Source organism: Dendrobates tinctorius, unplaced genomic scaffold (assembly GCF_039654945.1).
Source record: "Dendrobates tinctorius isolate UK_male_01 unplaced genomic scaffold, ASM3965494v1 ptg000191l, whole genome shotgun sequence".
Classification (NCBI taxonomy): Eukaryota; Metazoa; Chordata; class Amphibia; order Anura; family Dendrobatidae; genus Dendrobates; species Dendrobates tinctorius.
In genome coordinates, this window is record NW_027361858.1 from 13,749,918 (window position 1) to 13,774,214 (window position 24,297).

Sequence of the window (24,297 nt, forward strand, 5' to 3'; positions counted from 1 at the left end):
TTAGAAAGAAAATTCTAGGCAAACATGTTAAAAGTAAAAGTTTTAAGACTATCTCCAGCTTGATGTTCCTGTGACTATAGTTGCACATATTATTCAGAAATTTAAGATCTATGGGACTGTAGCCAACCTCCCTGGACGTGGCCATAGGAGGAAAATTGATGATAAATCAAAGAGACGGATAATACAAATGGTAACAAAAAAGCCCAGAATAACTTCTAAACAGATTAAAGGTGAACTTCAAGCTCAAGCAACATCAGTGTCAGATCGCACCATCTGTCGTTGTATGAGCCAAAGTGGACTTCATGAGAGACAACCAAGGAGGACACCATTGTTGAAAAAAAAATCATAAAAGAGCCAGACTGGAATTTGCCAAACTACATGTTGACACGCCACAAAGCTTCTGGGAGAATGTCCTATGGACAGATGAGACAAAAAATGGAACTTTTTGGCAAGGCACATCATCTCTATGCTCACAGAAAATTGAAGCATATCAAGAAAAGAACACTGTCCCTACTGTGAAACATGGAGGAGGCTCTATTATGTTCTGACATAGGATGTCTAGAATCTGTGCAGGGTACAATGAAATCTCAAGACTATCAAGAGATTCTAGAGAGAAATGTGCTGCCCAGTGTCAGAAAGCTTGGTCTCAGTTGCAGGTCATGGGTCTTGCAACAGGATAATGACCCAAAACACACAGCTAAAAACACCCAAGAATGGCTAAGAGGAAAACATTGGATTATTCTGAAGTGGCCTTCTACGAGCCCTGACCTAATTCCTATTGAGCATCATTTGTGCGTTTTCATAGATTTTTTATTTATTATTACTTTTGTCAGATTCAAGTTATTTCTGTGACCATTGTGGGTTTTTCTGTCATTAAACGAGGGGTACCAACAATTTTGACCACGTGTGTGCACGTTTCCCCTAAAACCACTTGAGTGTTGCTTTAGCACTATGCTTTGGGTCATTGTTCTGTTGGAAGGTATATCTACGTCCCAATCTCAGATCACTGACAGACTGAAATAGGTTTTGCTTAAGAATATCCCTGTATTTCACACCATTCTTCTCCTCCTCGAATCGGGTCATTTTCCCGGTCCCTGTTGCCAGAAAACATCCTCGCAGCATGATGCTGCCACCACCATGTTTCACTGTGGTGGTGTTCTTGGGGGTGATAAGTAGTAATGAGCGAGTATACTCATTGCTCGGGTTTTCCCGAGCATGCTTTTGTGTCCTCCGAGTATTTTGGCATGCTCGGAGATTTAGTTTGTGTCGATGCAGCTGCATGATTTGCGGCTGCTGGACAGGCTGAATACGTATGAGGAATGCCTGTTTGTTAGGGAATCCCCACATGTGTTCAGGCTGTCTATTAGCCATAAATCATGCAGCTACTTCAATAAAAAATAAATCTCTGAGCACGCCAAAATACTCGGAGGTCACCCGAGCGCGCTCGGGAAAACCCGAGCAACGAGTATACTAGCTCATCACTAGTGATGAGCTGTGTTGGTTTGGCACCAGACATAGCGTTTATCTTGATGGCCAAAAAGTTCAAATGTGTTCTCATTTGACGACAGTACCTTCATCCATACTTTGGTGGAGTCTCCCACATGTCTTTTGACAAACTCAAAATAAGCCTTAAAATTTTATTGTGTAAGCAAAGGCTTTTTTTCTGCCCACTCTTCCATAAAGGCCATCTCTATAGAGTATACGACTCCTTGTAGTCGTATGCACAGATACTCTAATCTCTGCTTGCAAACTCTGCAGCTCCTTCAGGGTTACCTTTTGGTCTCTCTGCTGCATCTCTGATTAATACCCTCTTTGCCCCGGCTGAGACAGGTGGTGGGAGAATAGGTTTGTTGTGGTATCATGTTCTTTCCATTTGATGATAATGGATTTGATGGTGCTCTGGCGGATCATCATCCATGATTAAGACTCTTTTGAGTTGAAACGTGTTGAATTTTTTACCATCCACTGGGGTATCCACTACTTGTTGTCACGATCCATGTTGGATTGTGACAGATTTTGCACAAGTAACCTTTTTTTTCATATAAGCTTTTGGCTTAAGGTTAGTTTTGCCCCCTGTGGCCGCTAGGGTTTCTACACTGTAGTTGCTTTAGTTCTGGTTTTGCTCCCAGTGGCCGCTGGGGTTATTACACGTAAATTACTAAGCAGGTGTGATTGCTCTGGCTCCTACCTATAAAGGAGTGTCAGATATGCTCAATCACTGTTGGTGATATTGTTCATTTCCAACCAACTGAGGTGAAGTAAGGAGCTATAGAGAGGGGTTCCTTGCAGCTCAGTCAGAGCTTTGGTGTAACAGCTTCAGGTGGAAGCTGTATTCGGGTGCCGGACTCTGTTGCTGGGAGCAATAGCAACAGAGCAAAGCTAAGTGGTGTTTTCCCTGTTTGTTATATTTTTCCTTGTGTGTGTATTAGTACAGCGGTGGGATTAGTGTCTGCACCATCCAGTTCACTAGTCAGGGATAGGTGCAGGGCGAGCTAGGGAATGAGGTATCCAGCTCGGCGACAGGTGAAGAGCCTGTAAAGGGAACGTTAGGAGTGCAGGGACACTGCCTCAGGGGAGTGCAGGAGGTCTCCACGTCCCCGTTCCCTATTGCAGGGCCCACCGTTGGATCTGTTTTCCTTGGTGTTCCCCTTGTTTGTCCTGGTGTTAGTGCCGTCCTGCAGGTCGCAGCATAGAGGACAGGTCACACCGTGACACTAGCACCAACCATTTCATTTTTTTCTGGTGAGCCATGTGCCAAATACAGACCTGTGACCAATTGCTGCAGGGCCTCACTAAGGTGAGTGAGGAGCTGCATGGTGTGTTGAAGCAGTTCCAGCAGCAGTTATCAGGGTCTGGGGCCTCCCCTCTGGCTCAACCAGAGATCCAAGTTGCGGCTTTGGCGAATTTGCCCCCTGGAGTTCCTGCTGGGGAGCAGGACTTGCTCATACATGTGGACGCACCCAGGCAGGTGGGAGGAGTTGGTGTCCCCATGGTGCTGCCTGGTGTTCCCCGAGGTGAAGGGGTACATCCCTGTAGTGAGCAGACTGATGATTTGGTCCGCGGGGCTCACGCCATAACTTCTGTTGCATCTCAGAAGCCGCGCCCCCTGGTCGTGTGGAGGAAGACGACCTGGGAGTGTATATTTCCTCCTCGCCCTCTCAAGGTACTATGTCAGCAGAAGTGGTGGTTGGCAGGGTACCTGAGGGCATACCGGTGTTTGTGGACAGTGGGGCAGAAGTCAGTCTGGTTGATGCTCGGTTTGCCCAGACTCATGGCCTGCGGGGTAAGATGCTGGCCAAACCCTTAAGCGTCCAGGCCATTAACTCTATCCCACTGAGCCATGGGAGGTTGACCCAAGTCGTAGAAAACATTCAGCTGCGTATAGGACATCATGAGGAGTCCCTGTCATGCTACGTCTTGGAGGGAATGCCAGTACCTATCGTTTTAGGCATCCCTGGGCTGAAAAAACACAACCCGGTCATAGATTGGCGGTTTAGGGAAGTAGTCAGCTGGGGGCAGTCGTGTCAAGGCTGCTGCCTGGGGGCTACTGTCTCTGCCGTCTCTCTACAACCATCCCCTTCCTCTCCAGTGGGGGCAGCAGAGGTGCTGCTGGAGAGTAGGGGGCAAGTCTCAACCCTCGCCATTAGCCAGCCCTGAGAGGCGCAGGCCTCTTAGTAGGAGGGGTCGGAGGGTGGTGTTTCCCTCTGTGAATTGCGGGGGTGTGAGTGTGGTGTGGACACAGGGGGACGCCTCTGTCAGTTCCATAAAGAGTTCACAGTCTTGTCTCAAACAAATGTGTGGCAATAAACGTTCAGGTCCGGACCTGTGTGTGAACGAGTATGTATGGGTGGCTACCAAAAACATCCAGTGGAAGTGTTGAGGGGGTCTGGAATTCTCAGGTGATCGGGCCGTATCTGGTGTAGTCCATCCTGGGCCTGGAGACTTACCAGCTGGAGGGTCCCCCAAATATGCCCATACACAACTCGTTCCCCAGGTTAGCAATTTGGAGATTTGTGGTGCCTCCGGAGCATATATTGCCACTACCAGCGGTGGAAGTTTGTCATAAACCTAAACATCACGTAGTTGCTGGAGTGAACTCTGGACCTGGGCATCCCCACTGTAGGTGGTTCTCTGGTGAGGAGCGGTCTTGAGGGTCCAGAGGCCCCTCATTGAGGGAGGGTACTGTCACGATCCATGTTGGATTGTGACAGATTTTGCACAAGTAACCTTTTTTTTTCCTTTAAGCCTTTGGCTTAAGGTTAGTTTTACCCCCTGTGGCCGCTGGGATTATTACACTGGAGTTTTTAGTTCTGGTTTTGCCCCCGGTGGCCGCTGGGGTTATTGTATGTGGATTATTAAGTAGGTGTGTTTGCTCTGGCTCCTACCTATAAAGGAATGTCAAGTGTTCTCAATCACTGTTGGTGATATTGTTCATTTCCAACTAACTGAGGTGAAGTAAGGAGCTATAGAGAGGGGTTTCTTGCAGCTCAGTCAGAGCTTTGGTGTAACAGCTTCAGGTGGAAGCTGTATTCGGGTGCCGGACTGTTGCTGAGAGCAATAGCAACAGAGCAAAGCTAAGTGGTGTTTTCCCTGTTTGTTATATTTTTCCTTGTGTGTGTATTAGTACAGCGGTGGGATTAGTGTCTGCACCATCCAGTTCACTAGTCAGGGATAGGTGCAGGGCGAGCTAGGGATTGAGGTATCCAGCTCGGCGATGGGTGAAGAGCCTGTATAGGGAACTTTAGGAGTACAGGGACACTGCCTCAGGGGAATGCAGGAGGTCTCCACGTCCCCGTTCCCTATTGCAGGGCCCACCGTTGTATCTGTTTTCCTTGGTGTTCCCCTTGTTTGTCCTGGTGTTAGTGCCGTCCTGCGGGTCGCAGCATAGAGGACAGGTCACACCGTGACACCTGTAACGTTCTTTTAACGAAAAGAAATAAAGGAATATTTTTTATTTATAACTACCTTCCTGCCTGAGATCACTGGAGATTACTGTGTGTTTGGACTTGTATCCGCCAGGCCAGGGCGGTTCCATGTGACAGTGTGGTTCCTGCTATCCGGAGGACGCTAAGGGGTGAGCTGAAACTTTTTTTTCAGATCATCAGAGATTGGGATATTTTTTATTATCCAACCATGACTTCTTGTACTTCTCAATAATTTTGTCCGTGACTTGTTTGGAGATCTCCTTGGTCTTCTTGGTGTTGTTTGGTTAGTGGTGCCTCTCTCTTAATAGTATTGCAGCCTCTGTGGCCTTTCAGAAAAGGTATGTATATACTGACAGACCCTGTGACACTTAGATTACACACAGGTGGACTTCCTTTCACTAAGCATGTGACTTATGAATGTAATTGGTTGCCCTAGAAATTTTTAGGTGCTTCATAGCAAAAGGGGTGAACACACTAATTTTTAGTTATTTAATCACATAAATTTAATTTATGCCTATATGTTTCTCACTTCACCAACTTAGACAATTTAGTTATGATGCATCACACACATCTGATTGCAAGAATATTTAGACAGGGGTTGTAATGTAACAAAGTAGGTAAAACGCCTTGGGGGTGAATACTTTCACAAGCCATTGTAAATCTGGTATTGCTGTGATTGCACCGACCCGAAGAATAAAGTCATCTAGTCACTAATATTGAATGAGGAACGGCATAAATGTTCATTCTGCCTCCCAAAGATCGCAGTATGCGCAGCTTACTTTATTTTACAGTGAGCGCTTATGCTGGGGTTTCCGGGTAAATCTCTGAAATACGTGATTCAGACCCACGATGGAAGATCGCCTATAATGAGGCAATGGAGACACTGTGGACCCAGTTTGGCCTATAATCCAGCGGTGTCCGTTATTTTAAGAGTGCATAAAAGCGCGGTCAGCCACAGTTTGTATCATGGAATGTCAGGGGTCTTTGCTGCAGGGTTAAAAGGATCATGATTTTCAGCCTTCTAAAGCCATTGCACATTTATTGTACATTTACATTAGGTGATCTGTTATTACTTTACACATTTGTCAACCAGTGGTCATTTAATAGCCTGTTTACAGAATGCTGTAGATAAGCCCCTGATGCCGGTGGCCGCTTCTTATAGACCAAAAATGGTGTGACAGATTCCCTTTAAGAGAAGGTCCCTTATTCTATTTCAGTAGGCTCCACATTCATGACTTGACAGATGTCCAGAAGGCAGTCATTGACACACTTCACAAGGAGGGTAAACCACAAAAGGTCATTGCTAAAGAAGCTGGCTGCTCAGAGTGCTGTATCCAAGCATATTAATGGAAAGTTGAGTGGAAGGAAAAAGTGTGGTAGAAAAAGGTGCACAAGCAACCAGGATAACCACAGCCTTGAAAGGATTGTTTAGAAAAGCCAATCAAAAATTTGGGGGGAGATTCACAAGGAGCGGACTGCTGCTGGTATCATTGCTTCAAGAGCCACCACACACAGATGTATCCATGACCTGGGCTACAAGTGTCGCATTCCATGTATCAAGCCACATATGACAAATAGACAACGCCAGAAGCGTCTTATGTGGGCCAAGAAGAAAAAGAACTGGACTGTTGCTCAGTGGTCTAAAGTGTTGTTTTCAGATGAAAGTAAATTTTGCATTTCATTTGGAAATCAAGGTCTCATAGTCTGGAGTAAGAGTAGAGGAGGGACACAATCTAAGCTGCTTGAGATCTAGTGTGAAGTTTCCACAATCAGTGATCTTGGATGTCATTTGCTGGTGTATGTCCACTGTGTTTTATCAAGACCAAAGTCAGCGCAGCAGTCTACCAAGAAACTGCACTTCATGCTTCCCTATGCTGACAAGCTTTTTGGAGATGAAAATTTCATTCTCCAGCAGGACTTGGCACCTGTCCACACTGCCAAAAGTACCAATAGTTTAATAGCAAAAGTATCTCTGTGCTTGATTGGCCAGCAAACGTGCCTAACCTTAACCCCATAGAGAATCTATGGGGTATTGTCAAGAGGAAGATGAGACACCAGACCCAACAATGCAGATTAGCTGAAGGCTTCTATCAAAGCAACCTGGGCTTCCATAACACCTTAGCAGTGCCACAAGCTGATCACCTCCATGCCAGGCTGCATTGATGCAGTAATTCATGCAAAAGGAGCCCCAACCAAGTATTTTAGTGCATTTAGTGAACATACATTTCAGTATATTTCACGCCTCTTGACGAAGAAGCCAAACGTGCGTTGGGGTGACGGGGACACCACACAAACTCCTTATTCATGTAAGTGCTGCATTCTACTTTATACTAACATCCTAATTCTGTAGGGAATAGTATATCCCTCTACTAAATGCTATACATTAAGGGGCTTTAACTGTACTGCAGTGTGCATGCACTATTTTCACTGGATTATACAAAGTACTGCTGGTTTTCCCTGCTTGTTGTGCAGTCACCTTCAATACTTGAGTGGTATGTACACACATTTTTTATCATGTTTTAAATAAATTAGTTTTTTATTGGCATCATATACTGTAGTTCTCAGTTGTTTACACATTTCAGTAGGCCAATATTTCGGATTTTAACCCCTTCATGACCCAGCCTATTTTGACTTTAATGACCTGGCCATTTTTTGCAATTCTGACCAGTATCCCGTTGAGGTAATAACTCTGGAACGCTTCAATGCATCCTAGCGATTCTGAGATTGTTTTTTCGTGACATATTGGGCTTCATGTTAGTCGTAAATTTAGGTCGATAATTTTTGCGTTTATTTGTGAAAAAAATCAGAATTTTGGCGAAAATTTTGAAAATTTCGCAATTTTCAAATTTTGAATTTTTATTCTGTTAAACTAGAGAGTTATGTGACACAAAATAGTTACTAAATAACATTTCCCACATGTCTACTTTACATCAGCACAATTTTGGAAGCAAAATATTTTTTGTTAGGAAGTTATAAGGGTTAAAAGTTGACCAGTGATTTCTCATTTTTACAACAAAATTTACAAAACCATTTTTCTTTAGGGACCACCTCACATTTGAAGTCACTTTGAGGGGTCTATATGGCAGAAAATACCGAAAAGTGACACCATTCTAAAAACTGCACCCCTCAAGCTACTCAAAACCACATTCAAGAAGATTATTAATCCTTCAGGTGTTTCACAGCAGCTAAGGCAATGTGGAAGGAAAAAATGGACATTTTAATTTTTCCAACACAAATTTCCTTTCAGCATCAATTTTTTCATTTTCACATGGGCAACAGGATAAAATGGATCCTAAAATTTGTTGGGCAATTTCCCCTGAGTACACAAATACCTCATATGTGGTCATAAACCACTGTTTGGGCGCACGGCAGGGCTCAGAAGGGAAGGAGCGCCATTTGACTTTTTGAATGGAAAATATGCTGGAATATTTAGCGCTTGCCATGTCGCGTTTGGAGAGTCGCTGTGTGCCTAAACACTGGAGCTCCCCCACAAGTGACCCCATTTTGGAAACTAGACCCCCCAAGGAACGTACCTAGATGCATAGTGATCACTTTGAACCCCCAGGTGCTTCTCAAATTGATCCGTAAAAAAAAAAAGTAATTTTTGTGAAAAAAAAGTATCTTTTAGCCTCAGTTTTTTCATTTTCACATGGGCAACAGGATAAAATGGATCCTAAAATTTGTTGGGCAATTTCTCCTGAGCACACCAATACCTCATATGTGGTCATAAACCACTGTTTTGGTGCACGGCAGGGCCCGGAAGGGAAGGAGCGCCATTTGACTTTTTGAATGGAAAATTAGCTCCAATCGTTATCGGACAACATGTCGCGTTTGGAGAACCCCTGTGTGCCTAAACATTGGAGCTCCCCCACAAGTGACACCATTTTGGAAACTAGACCCCTTAAGGAACTTATCTAGATGTGTAGTGAGCACTTTTTGAACCCCCAAGCGCCTCACAAAAGTTTATAACATAGAGCAGTGAAAATAAAAAATCATTTTTCCTCAAAAATGATTTTTTAGCATGCTATTTTTTATTTTGACAAGGGTAACAGGAGAAATTGGACCACAAAAGTTGTTGTCCAGATTGTCCTGAGTACGCTGGTACCCCATATGTGGGGGGGGGGCACTGTTTGGGTGCACGGCAGGGCGCAGAAGGGAATGAGCGCCATTTGACTTTTTGAAATGAAAATTAGCTCCAATCGTTAGCGGACACCATGTCGTGTTTGGAGATCCCCTGTGTGCCTAAACTTTGGAGCTCCCCCACAAATGACCCCATTTTGGAAACTAGACCCCCTAATGAACTTATCTAGATGCATAGTGAGCACTTTGAACCCCCAGGTGATTCACAGAAGTTTATAATGCAGAGCAGTGAAAATAAAAAATCTTTTTTCTCGTTCGCCTTATTGGGGGACACAGAGACCATGGGTGTATGCTGCTGCCACTAGGAGGCTGACACTATGCACAAAAAAAGGTTAGCTCCTCCTCCGCAGTGTACACCCCACCGACCGGCAGGAAGTTCCTCAGTTTAGCTTAGTGTCAGTAGGAGGTGGACACGGGTCTTTCATTAGACCCATATCTACCTCGATGTGCGTCGTTCCTTTTCAGGTTCCAGGAGGGATACAGTGTGAAGAGTCACAACTGTACTCCCACAAAGAGGCTATGAGTACGGCGTGTACTGCCACCCCGTATCCTCTTAGTTCTCCGGGCGGACCACAGGCTGAGCACAGGTGTCGTGCCAGCGAAAACAGATGGTCCTTGCCCCCCGCCTCCCACCCACTCGCCCACCAGAGCCTGTCGGTTGGACGAGGCGCGAATATGTAGAAGATGAGCAGACAACGTGGGATACAGAAGGTACCTTTATTGGAGCACCGGAACATAAAGCCACAAGATGACCCGGGAGCGGCGCCAAAGTAGCGCCGCAGATTCTCGCACTGCTCGCGCCGTCCGACGGTCGTCGCATCCCTTTTTGGCCCCGGCGGCAGTGCGGGCCTTCTTCACCCCACCGCCGGTATTCTTGTGAGGGTTGCGTCTGGGAGCAGGGCTATGGCGGCGTATCCTTTAGGGGCGGACGCGGCTGCGTCGCAATTCTTCCGTGCCAAATTTAGTCCCCGGCTTCAGTTTAGGCCTTTGCGCCCGTCGCGGCCACGCCCCCCGTTCATTATCATAGGCCGGCTGCGCTCCCGCCCGTTCCTAAGCCCTCCCACCGCCTCTCTAGTCTTGTGGCTGGGAAGGGGGAGGAGGCGGTTCTTCCCTCTGGTGCAGGCGGCTAGCTCCGCCTTTCTTCTTACACAGAGACCGCGCTTTTTGATTCCTCACATCAGGCTGCCGCCATCTTTGCAGCCTGACAGCCGGAGACTACAGCAGATGCCATCTTTCGGGGACACCGGACCGTGAGTAGTTCTGCAACTGCAGACTGACACCCTACTCTGCCTTGCTGTCCCCCAACCCTCCAGCACTTCCGCAGATTTTTTTCGCATGCTCCTCTTGCAATCGCAAATTCCCTTCTGCCGGGACTGCAGCAATCCCGTTCAGCAGGATGCCGTCCAGGAGCCATCTACTGCGCCACGTGAAATCGAACCCCCCATTCCTGGCTGGGCCTCGTCCCTTTCACAATCTGTGGCAGACCTCACCACGGTGTCTCAGTCCCTAGTTGGCCGTTCTTGATAAGTTGCCCCTGGACACTTCTGCAGGGTCCAGCAGGTCGCAAGACGTTCCATCTGAGCCAGCTCGCAGATGCCGCGAAAGGCCCAGGCAGGATCCACGGCTGGAATCCTCTCCTGGTCTCTCATCGGCATCTAGTCCTTCCCAGCAGTCGCCCTCCCGTGCCTCCTCACCCGAGTCAGGTGAAGCGTTCTCGGATATGTCCTCTGAAGGGATTTTAGAGCTGGATTCTGACCAGGATGCGGACATGAAGGTTACGGTACAGAACCTCATTGCTGCGATTAACCACACCTTCGAAATATCTGACTCCCCTGCGAAATCCTCAGATCAGGAGGTTTCGTTCAGACGGGCACAAACACCATCCAGGGTATTCGCCTTCCACTCTGAGTTTGGCAAGATCCTTGCCAGGGAAAGAGAAAATCCGTCCAGGCGATTTCAAAGAGGGAAGCGTCTCGGCGTGCTGTATCCGTTGGCTAAAGAGCTCTCTGACAACTGGTCTGCTTCCCTGTCGGTGGACGCACCCGTGTCCAGACTTTCTAATAACACGGTTCTCCCGCTTTCAGGTGTAGCGTCACTAAAGGATTCTAATGATAGAATTATAGAATCCTTGGCAAAGGCAGCATTCGCGGCGGCTGCAGCGGCGCTATGTCCAGTCTTTGCCTCATCTTGGGTGGCAAAGGCCATAGCCACTTGGGCAGAGGATCTCCGTAAGGGCATCCTAGATAAGGCCCAACCAGAGCAATTGACCGATCTGGCCAACCAGATTTCCCATGCAGGGGATTATCTGCTTTCTGCTTCCTTGGATGCCGCGTCTCGCGCTGTTCAGGCATCAAGCAACGTTGTGGCAATCCGACGTACAATTTTGCTCAAGGCTTGGCAGGCGGACTTGTCTTCTAAAAAGTCTCTTACCAATCTGCCTATTCATGGAGCGCGTCTCTTTTGGTCCCAGCTGGACCAGATTATTAAGGACGCCACTGGAGGCACGAGTTCTCTCCTCCCTCAGTCCAAACCTCGCAGACCCCCGCCAAGGCGTCAGTTTCGGCCCTTTCGGGCTTACCGCCGCTTCAATACGGCAGAGAACTTCTCTAACCAACAAAGACCACAGGTACGCCAGGATAGAAAGACTGTGTCCTTCAGACCCACTCCCTCCTGGCGATCTCACTCCTCCCAGGGCAGACCCTCCAGGTCCAGATCTGGACGGTCCACGTCAGCATGACTGTCAACGAACTCCCGAGGGTCCCTCCCAATTGGGAGGTCGACTCCGTTTCTTCAGGGATACCTGGCTGGCCTCAGTAGAGGACGCTTGGGTCAGGGAGCTTGTATCTTCAGGGTACAAGATAGAGTTCATTTCTCGTCCACGGGATCGCTTCTTCGAGTCCCGTCCTCCAAAAGATCCAGCCTTAGTTCCGGGGTTCTTGCATCCATCGTCTCTCTCCTCAGTTCCGGGGTGATTGTGCCCATTCCCGAATCAGAACGTTTCACAGGGTTTTCTTCAAACCTGTTCGTGGTGCCGAACAAAGGCGGGACAGTTCGCCCCATCTTGGACCTCAAATTACTCAACAGGAGAGCCCGACTGCGTCATTTCCGAATGGAGTTTCTTCGGTTAATCGCTTCCATGGAGACGCAGGAGTTCATGTGTTCAATAGACATTCAAGATGCCTATCTACATGTTCCCATATTCTCCGGGCATCAGAAATTCCTGCGATTCGCCAGGAACATTATCAATTTTGTGCACTGCCGTTCGGTCTTGCCACCACACCCAGAGCATTTACAGAGATCATGGCGGCGTTGATGGCCTGGTGGAGAATCAGAGGTCTCGTTCTTTTCTCCATCCTTTCGTCAAGCTCGCCAAAGTCTTACCTGACCAATTTCGGGTGGCTCATCAACGAAAAGAAGTCCTGTCTTGTCCCGACACAACGTCTTGTGTTTCTGGGTCTATTGTTCGACACTCGTCGATCGAGGGTTTTTCTCCCTCAAGAGAAAATTGGCTCCCTGCAACGGGATGTACGATCGCGGCCGCTCATGAGACTTCCATCTCTCCGGACGACCATCAAAGTCCTGGGAAAGATGGTGGCGGCAACAGAGGCGGTCCCCTTTGCCCAATTTCACTCCAGACCTCTCCAACTCGCCATCCTATCCCGGTGGAACAGGTCTGTCCTTTCCCTGGATCGCCCATTTCGTCTTTCAAACCATGTCAAGCAGTCCCTCAATTGGTGGCTGACGTCTCCTCTCATCTCCCTAGGACGGTCATTCCTCCCCTTTCACTGGCAGATTGTGACAACGGATGCCACCCTCCTCGGCTGGGGGGGCAGTGTTCCGCAATCACACTGTTCAGGGTCGTTGGTCAACTCAGGAGTCAGCCCTGCCATTCAACGTCCTCGAGATACAAGCGATTTATCTGTCTCTCGTTCACTGGGAGAGACTTCTCAGGGGACTGACTATCCGGATTCAGACAGACAATGCCATGGTGGTGGCATTTGTCACACGCCAGGGAGGGACGCGGAGTGTCTCAGCCCTGGCAGAAATGTCCAAGATTCTTAATTGGGCGGAGGCTTCAGTCCCGGCAATATCCGCGGTACACATTCCCGGCGTGGACAATTGGGCCGCCGATTTCTCAGCCGCAAGGATCTCGCGGCGGGAGAGTGGTCCCTACATCCGGAAGTATTTCTTCAACTTGCCGTCGTGGGGAACCCCGGACGTAGATCTGCTAGCTTCTCGCCTCAACAGAAAAGTTCCACAGTTTGTATCCAGGGCTCGAGATCCTCTCGCGGTGGGCGCCAATGCTCTGGCCATTCCTTGGTCACAGTTCGAGCTCCCCTACCGGTTTCCTCCCCTGCCTCTTCTTCCCAGGCGGCTGAAGAAAATCAAGGCGGAAGGAATTTCAGTCCTCCTCTTCGTCCCGAATTGGCCCAGTAGGGATTGGTTCGCGGACATCGCCAACCTTCTCGCAGACGCCCTCTGGAAGCTTCCAGACTGAGCAGATCTGCTGTCTCAAGGTCCGATTTTGCCACCCCAATTCTCGGCCGCTCAATTTAACGGCGTGGCTGTTGAGGCCGAGGTTTTGCAACGATCAGGATTTTCCGATCGAGTTATTCATACCATGATCTGAGCCAGGAAGCCATCGTCTTCCAAGATTTATTGCCGTTCTTGGAAGAACTATTTCACTTGGTGCGAGATCAATGACATTCCGCCCATGTGTTTTTTCGCTCCCTTCTGTCCTGGCGTTCCTTCAAGCGGGGCTGGATACGGGTCTTGCCCTCAGCTCTTTAAAGGGTCAAGTGTCGGCGCTGTCCATTTTATTTCGGAAGACGGCTCCCGTCCTCAGGTTAAAACCTTCCGTCAAGGTGTGGCTCACATGGTTCCTCCGTACCGAGCGCCCGTAGATCCATGGGATCTTAATCTGGTTCTCGAGGTTCTGCAAGGTCCTTCCTTTAAACCTCTCTGGGATGTTTCCCTTTCTCTCCTTTCGTGGAAAGTAGCCTTTCTGGCAGCCATCACCTCCATCCGGCGCGCGTCGGAATTGGCGGCCCTCTCTTGCCGCTCTCTTGGTACTCTACCAGGACAAGGTAGTTCTGCGGCCTCCGCCCTCTTTCCTTCCTAAGATTGTGTCCACTTTCCACCTGAATGAGGACATTGTTCTCCCGTCCTTTTGTCCGGGTCCAGCTCACCCTCGGGAGTGGTCCTTGAACAAGCTGGACTTGGTCAGGGCGATGAATGTCTACCTAACTAGGATGACTTCTTGCGGAAGACAGATTCTTTCTTCATCATTCCAGATGGGGCGCAGAAAGGTCACCCGGCCTCCAAAGCTACTATTGCTCGCTGGATCAGATCGGCAATTTTGGAGGCCTACCGGGTCAAACAACGAGTGGTCCCTCCGGGAATTAGAGCGCACTCTACCCGGGCAGTGGGTGCCTCCTAGGTGGTACGTCACAGAGCTTCCGCGCTGCAGCTTTACGAAGCTGCAACCTGGTCATCGGTTCACACGTTTGTAAAATTCTACAAGGTCCATACCTACGCTTCGGCAGATGCCAGCCTAGGTAGAAGGATCCTGCAGGCTGCGGTAGTGAGTCCGCTGGCCTGATGGAAGTTTGTTTTTCCCACCCCAGGGACTGCTTTGGGACGTCCCATGGTCTCTGTGTCCCCCAATAAGGCTAACGAGAAAACAGGATTTTTGGGTTGCTTACCGTAAAATCTGTTTCTCGGAGCCTTCATTGGGGGACACAGCACCCTCCCATGTTCTACAACTCTTGTTATTATGTTGGTTGGTTTGAGTTGTCTGTTCTGTTTTCAATCTATTCTGTTACTTCTCCTACTGCTTTCTCACTAACTGAGGAACTTCCTGCCGGTCGGTGGGGTGTACACTGCGGAGGAGGAGCTAACCTTTTTTTGTGCATAGTGTCAGCCTCCTAGTGGCAGCAGCATACACCCATGGTCTCTGTGTCCCCCAATGAAGGCTCCGAGAAACAGATTTTACGGTAAGCAACCCAAAAATCCTGTTTTTTTCCAAAAAAAAAAAAAAAAAATTTTTTAGTCGGCAATTTTTTATTTTCACAAGGGTACCAGGATAAATTGGACCCCAAAAGTTGTTTTCCAGTTTGTCCTGAGTACGCTGGTACCCCATATGTGGGGGGGGACCACTGTTTGGGCACACGTCGGGGCTCGGAAGGGAAGTAGTGACATTATGAAATGCTGACTTTGATGGAATGGTCTGCGGGCATCATGTTACATTTGCTGAGCCCCTGTGTGCCTAAACAGTAGAAACCCCCCACAAGTGACCCAATTTTGGAAACTAGACCCCCCAAGGAACTTATCTAGATGTGTGGTGAGCACCTTGAACCCCCAAGTGCTTCACAGAAGTTTATAACGCAGAGCCATGAAAATAAAAAATCATTTTTTTCCCTCAAAAAAAGATTTTTATTTCACAAGGGTAACAGGATAAATTGGACCCCAAAAGTTGTTGTCCAGTTTGTCCTGAGTACGCTGGTACCCCATATGTGGGGGGGAACCATTGTTTGGGCACACGTCAGGGCTCGGAATGGAAGTAGTGACGTTTTGAAATGCAGACTTTGATGGAATAGTCTGCAGTCGTCATTACGTTTGCAGAGCCCCTGATGTGCCTAAACAGTGGAAACCCCCCCCACAAGCGACACCATTTTGGAAACTAGACCTTCCAAGGAACTTATGTAGATGTATGGTGAGCACTTTCAACCCCCAAGTGCTTCACAGAAGTTTATAATGCAGAGACATGAAAATGAAAAAAACATTTTTTTTCCACAAAAATAATTTTTTAGCCCCCAATTTTTTATTTTCCCAAGGGTAACAGGACAAATTAGACTCCAAAAGTTGTGCAATTTTTCCTGAGTACGCTGATACCCCATATGTGGGGGTAAACCACTGTTTGGGCACACGTCGGGGCTTGGAAGGGAGTGAGCACCGTTTGACTTTTTGAACTCAAAATTGGCTGGAATCAAATCGCGTTTGGAGACCCCCTGATGTGCCTAAACAGTGGAAACCCCTCAATTCTAACTCCAACCCTAACCCCAACACACCCCTAACCACAACCCTAACCCCAACACATCCCTAACCCTAATCCCAACCCTCACCATAAACCTAACCCCAACACACCCCTAACCCCAACACTAACCATAACACTAACCACAAGCCTAACCCTCTTTCCAGCCCTAACCCTCTTTCCAGCCCTAACCCTCTTTCCAGCCCTAACCCTCTTTCCAGCCCTAACCCTCTTTCCAGCCCTAACCCTCTTTTCAGCCCTAACCCTCTTTTCAGCCCTAACCCTCTTTTCAGCCCTAACCCTAACCCTGATGGAAAAATAAAAATATTTTCTTTATTTTATTAGTTATACCTGCCTATGGGGGTGATAATCTGGGGGTTCATTTACTTTTTATTTCATTTTGATCACTGTGAGAGTGATCAAAATGAAATAATGGAATCTGCAGCCGGCAGATTCGGGCGGGCGCACTGCGCATGCGCCTGCCATTTTCCAAGATGGCGGCGCCCATGAACCGGACCCGCCGGACACCGGGAGCGACAGGGGGACTTAGAAGGTGCCGGTGAGAGTGGGTGAGGGGGGGATCGGAAGCTGGCGGGGAGCGGAGGGAATGGGAGGGGGGCAGATGATGACAGCAGCGGCAGATCGCCGCTGTCATTCAGTGGCGGGGGGGGGGGCGATCGCCGGTGGAGGGGGGTCGAATCGGTGTCTCCAGCCATGTCCGATGCTATTGCAGCATTGGCCATGGCTGGATTGTAATATTTCATCAATTTTCATTGATGAAATATTACTATCGCTCTGATTGGCTGTTTCACTTTTAACAGCCAATCAGAGCGATCGTAGCCACGTGGGGTCGAAGCCACGCCCCCTGTGGTGAATTACAAAGCCCCCTGTATCTGCGGGTCAGGTGACATTTCATTGACCTCGGTCACCCGACCCGCAGGGGGGCTTTGAATTCATGACACAGGGTATGCGTCATAGGTCGGATTGGCACAGACTTTCATGACGCATACGCTGTCACAGGTCGGGAAGGGGTTAAAATTTTCAAGCTGGTGTTATAAAGTATTCTAATTTACTTAGATAATGACTTTTGGGTTTTCATTGGCTGTAAGCCATAATCATCAACATTAACAGAAATAAACACTTGATATACATACACTGTTTGTAATGACTCTATATAAAATATAAGATTCACTTTTTTGTATTGAAGAACGGAAATAAATTAACTTTTTGATGATATTCTAATTTTGTGAGAAGCACTTGTACATATTGTGTCCGGGTTTTTTTTTGGATGCAACACGTCCCTATTATAAATTATGGCACCGTTCACATGACCGTGTTTTTTCATGGACCATGTGTCCGTGCAAAACTCAGAGACTTGTCCATTTTTTTCCCCCAGTATCACTTTTCTCTTTTATTATATAGATTATTCAGTTTTCTATAAATTAGAGTACGATAATATGACTCGGCTTAAATAATCTTTACTGGAAGTACTTTTTAATGCTTTCATGTTGATATTAGCCGTGTCTCACTCACTGTTTATCTCATTTAAACTTTTTCAATAAAAAAAACATTGAAAGAAAGTGCCAGTACAAGTCTGTGGGTCCGTGAAAAACACGTACAGCACACATGGATGCCATCTGTGTTCCATACGTGTGCTGTCCGTGTATAACATTGCAATGGATAGGAGAAGCTGTGTATTTTATGTATTCATGCGTTCAAAAAACACTGATGGTAAAAACGTACACACGGATGAGACACTGATGATACTGGTACCATTGTTTCACATACATGTTTAAACACTGACGTGTGAATGACGCCTAAGAGAAGGATCGAAGTGCAAGAAGCAATACCTAGCCCAGGAAATTTAGCAGCTCAACGAGTCTGCTATTTTGAGAAGGCCCATTTCACCATAAGGCCGGGGTCACACTAGAGAGAAATACAGACGAGAGAGGCGCAAAAACAACGCATTGCACTCGGACCAATGTTTCTCTATGGGGCATCTCCCATCAACCGTATATTTTACGTCCGAGACAATCGCAGCATGCGTATTACGGCCAAAATACGCCAATGCAAGTCTATGGGGACGAGAAAAATACGGAGTACACACGGACCAGACTTGTGCCTTGCGAGAATTACGCACCGGTGTCCTTTAAGAAAAGCCGGCAATTCATCTTGCCATACAGTAAAATCACACTAACATGTTTAATAAAGAATAGATATATACACACAGAATATATATATATACACACGTCATTGAGACACATATACAAAATATATATTTATTTCATAGAGTTCTACATAGCAGAGTGGCCGCTAAATCAATTGCCGCCGTCTGTAAAATCATTCCAAAACCCGGACCATGGGGTTTTTTTTATGGATTAGCAGATGAAGAAATTTGGTCAAAAACTTGGTGTCTTTATTTCATTAAAAAAAAATTTAATGTGTGTTTTTTTAACTCTTTACTAGTCTAGGGTTAATAATGGGGAGGTGTCTTATTGACACCTCTCCATTATTAACCTGGCTTAATGTCACCTTCCAATAACAAGGTGACATTAACCCATTCTTATTAACCCATTAGCCACCGCTACAGGGCAATGGGAATAGAGAGGCTAAGTGCCAGAAAAGGCACATATTATAGATGCGCCTTTTCTGGGGTGTCTGGGGGCAGATTTTTGTAGCCGGAGGACAAAAAACAACGGTTCCTTTCAAGGCTATAAATATTTAAACCATGTGTCATTTCATGTCGGGTTTTGGAATGATTTTACAGAACCTGGCAATTGATTTAGCGGCCATTCTGCTATGTAGAACTCTGAAATATTAATGTATATATATATTAGCTGAAGAGCCCGGCGCTGCCCTGGCATAGTAACTAACTACGGTTAGTTATAACAAATTATAATATATATATATATATATATATATACACACTGTGTTCCAAATTATTATGCAAAAAATATTTCCTCATTTTCTCTAAATTACCTATATGAATTGCAGTCATTGTTATTTTTCAGTCATCTACTATTCTAGTATAATTGCAATGTTTTTGAACAAACTGCCTATGAATACAGTATATTTTTAAAAATAAACACTCAGAATGCATGTTCCAAATTATTATGCACAGCAGAGTTTTCAACCTTTTTTATTTTGAACAAAAAAATGGTCAATTGTGAATTTATAAGCATTATCATCTTATTACAAAATGAAATCAAACAGTTTTCAAGTCAAAACTTTATTCTAGGTGATGTTACATTTGCACATAGGACCCCTGAACTCTCTCATCCATTGAATTTGTCAGTTTTTGGATGGTTTGTGCTTCAATTGTTTTGCATGTGGACAGAATACCCTCCCAGAGCTGTTGCTTAGATGTGAACTGCCTCCCACCATCAGAGACACTCCTTTTGATGATGCTCCAGAGGTACTCAGTGGGGTTGAGGTCAGGGAAGATGGTGGCCACACCATAAGTTTGTCCTCCCATAGTAGCCAGAGATGCAGATGTGTTATTTGCAGCATGAGACGGAGCATTATCATGCATGAAAATGATCTTGCTGCGGAAAGCACGGTTCTTCCTCTTGAACCATGGCAGGAAGTGCTGTTTTAGAAACTCCACATAGATTATGGAGTATATCTTTACCCCTTCAGGGATCCTAAAGGGGCCGACAATCTCTCTCCCCATGATTCCAGCCCAAAACATTACTCCACCTCCTCCTTGTTGGCGCCTTAGCCGTGTTTTTATGGGGTGTCCATCAACCAGCCATCCTCCACTCCATCCATCTGGACCATCGAGCGTTGCACGGCACTCATCGGTGAACATAACAGTTTGGAAGTCAGTCTTCATGTATCGTTTGGCCCACTGGAGCCGTTTCTGCTTGTGTGCAGTGGATAGAGGTGGTCGACAGGATGACTTGCGCTCAGCTGCAAACTTCTGAAGGACCCTGCATCTTGTTGTTCGGGGGATGTTGGAGGCACCAGCAGCTTCAAAAACTTGTCTGCTGCTATGACAAGGCATTTTTGCAGCTGCTCTTTTAACCTGACGCAATTGCCTGTTGGAAAGAGTCCTCAATTTTTCCTTATCAGCATGCACACGTGTGTGCTGGGAATCATACTACTTGATTGTGCGATGATCACTATGAAGTGTCTTGGCAATGTTGATTGTAGTCATGCCTTGACCTAAATACTCCACAATTTGTTGCTTCACAGCAGCCGACACATCCTTTTTCTTTCCCATTTTGGCAAAAAATGTAGGCTGCTTAATAATGTGGAACAGCCTTCTTAAGTAGTCTTGCCTTTATTTGGACACACCTGCCAAACTAATTTGCACAGGTATCTGCAATTGCTTTCAGTGATATAAAGAGCCCTGACACACTTCAATGAGTTTAAATGACAAACAAAAAAATTCTAACCTTATCACTCCTAAACTTTTTGCATAATAATTTGGAACACAGTTTATAAAGCTGAGTGTAGAGCCCCTCCCACTCTGCATAGCCACATTCACTATAATCCCACATCATCCCATCAGCCAGAGCCACCGGACTACTACCACTAATATCCCACATGATCCCGTCAGCCAGAGCCAACGGACTACTACCCCTAATATCCCACATCGTCCCGTCAGCCAGAGCCACAGGACTACTACCCCTAATATCCCACATCACCCCGTCAGCCAGAGCCACCGGACTACTACCACTAATATCCCACATCATCCCATCAAAGCCACCGGACTACTACCCCTAATATCCCACATCATCCCGTCAGCCAGAGTCACCGGACAACTACCACTAATATCCCACATCATCCCGTCAGAGCCACTGGACTACTACCCCTAATATTCTACATAATCCCGTCAGCCAAAGCCATCGGACTACTACCCCTAATATTCCACATCATCCCGTCAGAGCCACCGGCCTAAAACCCATAATATCCAACATCATCCCTTCAGCCAGAGCCACCGGACTACTACCCCTAATATCCCACATCATTCTGCCAGAGCCACCGGACTACTACAGCTAATATCCCACATCCTAACTTCCATAGCGGGTATCCATTTAAGAGGGAAGATGTGCCTACGAGATTGAGGATGTGTGATGGGGATATGGGCAGTGAGGGGGGATTCATTTCTGTCATGTGCTCTCTGCTCCTTCCTAGGGGCAGACAATGGCTGGGAGCTTATGTTCCTGGGGATATTAGATTTCTCCCACCATGGCAGTGGCTACTGAGGTGTTGTCATGGAGTGAGAAAACTATTGCTCATAGCAACCAATCACAGCTCAGCTTCTTTTAAACAGCTCTGGTGAAATGAAAGATGCTTCGTGATTGGTTGGTGATACACACACATACATACATTCACTTTTATATATGCATATATAGATAGATATGTCTCAATTATATATATATTACATGCGCAAAAAACGCAGCCACACCTTGACAACGGATGACATACGGATCACTGTTCAGGGAACATTTCTGCGTATTACGACCGTAAAATACAGTCCGTATTTTTATAAGTTGTGTCTGACTCCAGCCTAATAGTGATGAGAGCTGTCACCATAATGACATACTTGTGGAGTAGGTCCTGATCTGCCTTCTGATTGTAGATGGATGATGCTATAGAATGTAGACTGTCAATGGCGGGCAGTGCCCTATAATCAGATACCGTAAGTGCTTCTACGTATATTGTTGCCATATTATACCTGCTAAAACGGGAATTTCTTTATGTGCTACATAGGACGAGGCAGAGCAAAGGAAAGCAAGTGCTTTCTTGTCACAAGTAAGAAAGAGCAAGCTCTTAAAGAAAAGCATAACATATTACGTGAGACTATGATGGACGAAGCTGTGACACAGTTGCAGAAACAAGACAAGGCCGAATTTCTGGCACAGGTAACCTTTATTGCAGGATGGAAGAAATGAGCATTAAATGTGGATGGGGATATTGTGGTGGAGGAAAGGGTCATTTTGTTATGTTAGATTATGCTTAGAATCTATCTGTCAACCGACCTTTTGTCTATTTTTGTACATGGAAACTAAATGGTGTAATTGTAAACTTTTATGTAATAGTAGAGTGCAGGCACAGCTGGACAGAGAGTTGGTTTCCTTTGTTAGTCGAGCACCCTAACACCCTCTTGATGCAATGGCTAGCCGGCCAGGGACCTAAAGCTATATTTGTATCAGGTTCAGGCACATGTTTGTGGCTCCATCAGGGCTTCTGTCAGAGCCCTGAAAAACAATGTGATCTACACAGAACTCCTAACAGAGCCTTCACTGTGATGAATTGGCAAGTCTCCAATTTAACGCACAAAAGTGTCAACCACACTTGTGTATGCCTTAGAGGTAGACACTGCTGATGCATAGGGTGGACAGAGCACAATGTGACTCCGTTTTCCCTATTGTAATGAATGGCTGCATTGGGAGTAATTTATGCACTGCAGCCTACAGACATGACCCAAAAGAATCCTGTGAACAATGCCCCCCTTTTCAATACCAGAAAATTTAGCATATCAGCCGCACTTAATAAAAATATTTCTGGAACTGCGAAAAGGAATTTGTCAGCAAATTTTTGCTCTGTAATCTGAGAGTACCATGGTGAAGTCTAAAAGAGCCTGATTCCAGTGATGTGTCACTTACTGGGCTGTGTTTTGCTGTTTCAGTACAAACCGTGTTTTATCAGCAAGAGATTATCACTACAGGACAAGCGGCCTCCTGTCTGATAAGCAGCCTGCCTCCTAGTCCAACCACACCCCTAGCATTGATAAGCAGTTTGCCTCCTAGTCCAATCACGCCCCAGCATTGATTAGCAGCCTGCCTCCTAGTCCAACCACGCCCCCAGCAATGATTAGCAGCCTGCCTCCTAGTCCAACCACGCCCCCAGCATTGATTAGCAGCCTGCCTCCTAGTCCAACCACGCCCCCAGCATTGATTAGCAGCCTGCCTCCTAGTCCAACCACGCCCCCAGCATTGATTAGCAGCCTGCCTCCTAGTCCAACCACGCCCCCAGCATTGAGTAGCAGCCTGCCTCCTAGTCCAACCACGCCCCCAGTATTGATTAGCAGCCTGCCTCCTAGTCTAACCACGCCCCCAGCATTAGCAGCCTGCCTCCTAGTCCAACCACGCCCCCAGCATTGATTAGCAGCTTGCCTCCTAGTCCAACCACGCCCCCAGCATTAGCAGCCTGCCTCCTAGTCCAACCACGCCCCCAGCATTGAGTAGCAGCCTGCCTCCTAGTCCAACCACGCCCCCAGCATTGAGTAGCAGCCTGCCTCCTAGTCCAACCACGCCCCCAGCATTAGCAGCCTGCCTCCTAGTCCAACCACGCCCCCAGCATTGATTAGCAGCTTGCCTCCTAGCCCAACCACGCCCCCAACATTGATTAGCAGCCTGCCTCCTAGGCCAACCACGCCCCCAGCATTGATTAGCAGCCTACCTCCTAGGCCAACCACGCCCCCAGCATTGATTAGCAGCTTGCCTCCTAGCCCAACCACGCCCCCAACATTGATTAGCAGCCTGCCTCCTAGGCCAACCACGCCCCCAACATTGATTAGCAGCCTGCCTCCTAGGCCAACCACGCCCCCAGCATTGATTAGCAGCCTGCCTCCTAGGCCAACCACGCCCCCAGCATTGATTAGCAGCCTGCCTCCTAGGCCAACCACGCCCCCAGCATTGATTAGCAGCCTGCCTCCTAGGCCAACCACGCCCCCAGCATTGATTAGCACCTCTCCATCACAATACAATGCACATAGAAAGCTGAGATCTGGGTGCGGCCAACAACTGAGCTCTGCTAGATCTGCAGCATAGAAAGCTGTGATTCTATCATAACTGCTGAACCCAGTAAACTAAGTGAGACATTGCTGGAACCAGGGTCTCTGTCCCTACCTCATGGCGCTGTAAGATCACATAGCAAAAACCTGCTGACAGATTCCGGTTAAAAAAGAATATTTAGCTGAGAAGCAAGAATAAGTGAAGAGTAAGAAGTGGTCCCCTAACAACGGAACAACGGTGCATCTAATACGCGCGTTTTTGATGCATTTTTTTCCCCATTCATTAAAATGAGTTAAAAACACTGCAAACACATTGGAAGAATTTACATGCTGCAGATTTGCAACTGCTTCAAATCTGCAAGGAAAAAAGTCAGCACCAGATTTCATATTTCATTCACTGAAAAAAAAACACACCTAAACTCAAAGTGTGAACACAGCCTAACACTTCTTGC

At 47.0% G+C, this 24,297-nt stretch overlaps 1 protein-coding gene across 1 annotated transcript in view; it reads left to right on the top strand.

Annotated features, from left to right (window-relative positions):
* Positions 1 to 24,297, top strand: part of RIGI (RNA sensor RIG-I) — a 145,780-nt gene that overhangs the window by 114,849 nt on the left and 6,634 nt on the right. Inside the window, exon 18 of the mRNA XM_073552463.1 lies at positions 21,820 to 21,971. Coding sequence (XP_073408564.1) covers positions 21,820 to 21,971 — 152 coding nt within the window. The remainder of the gene's footprint in view (positions 1 to 21,819; positions 21,972 to 24,297) is intronic.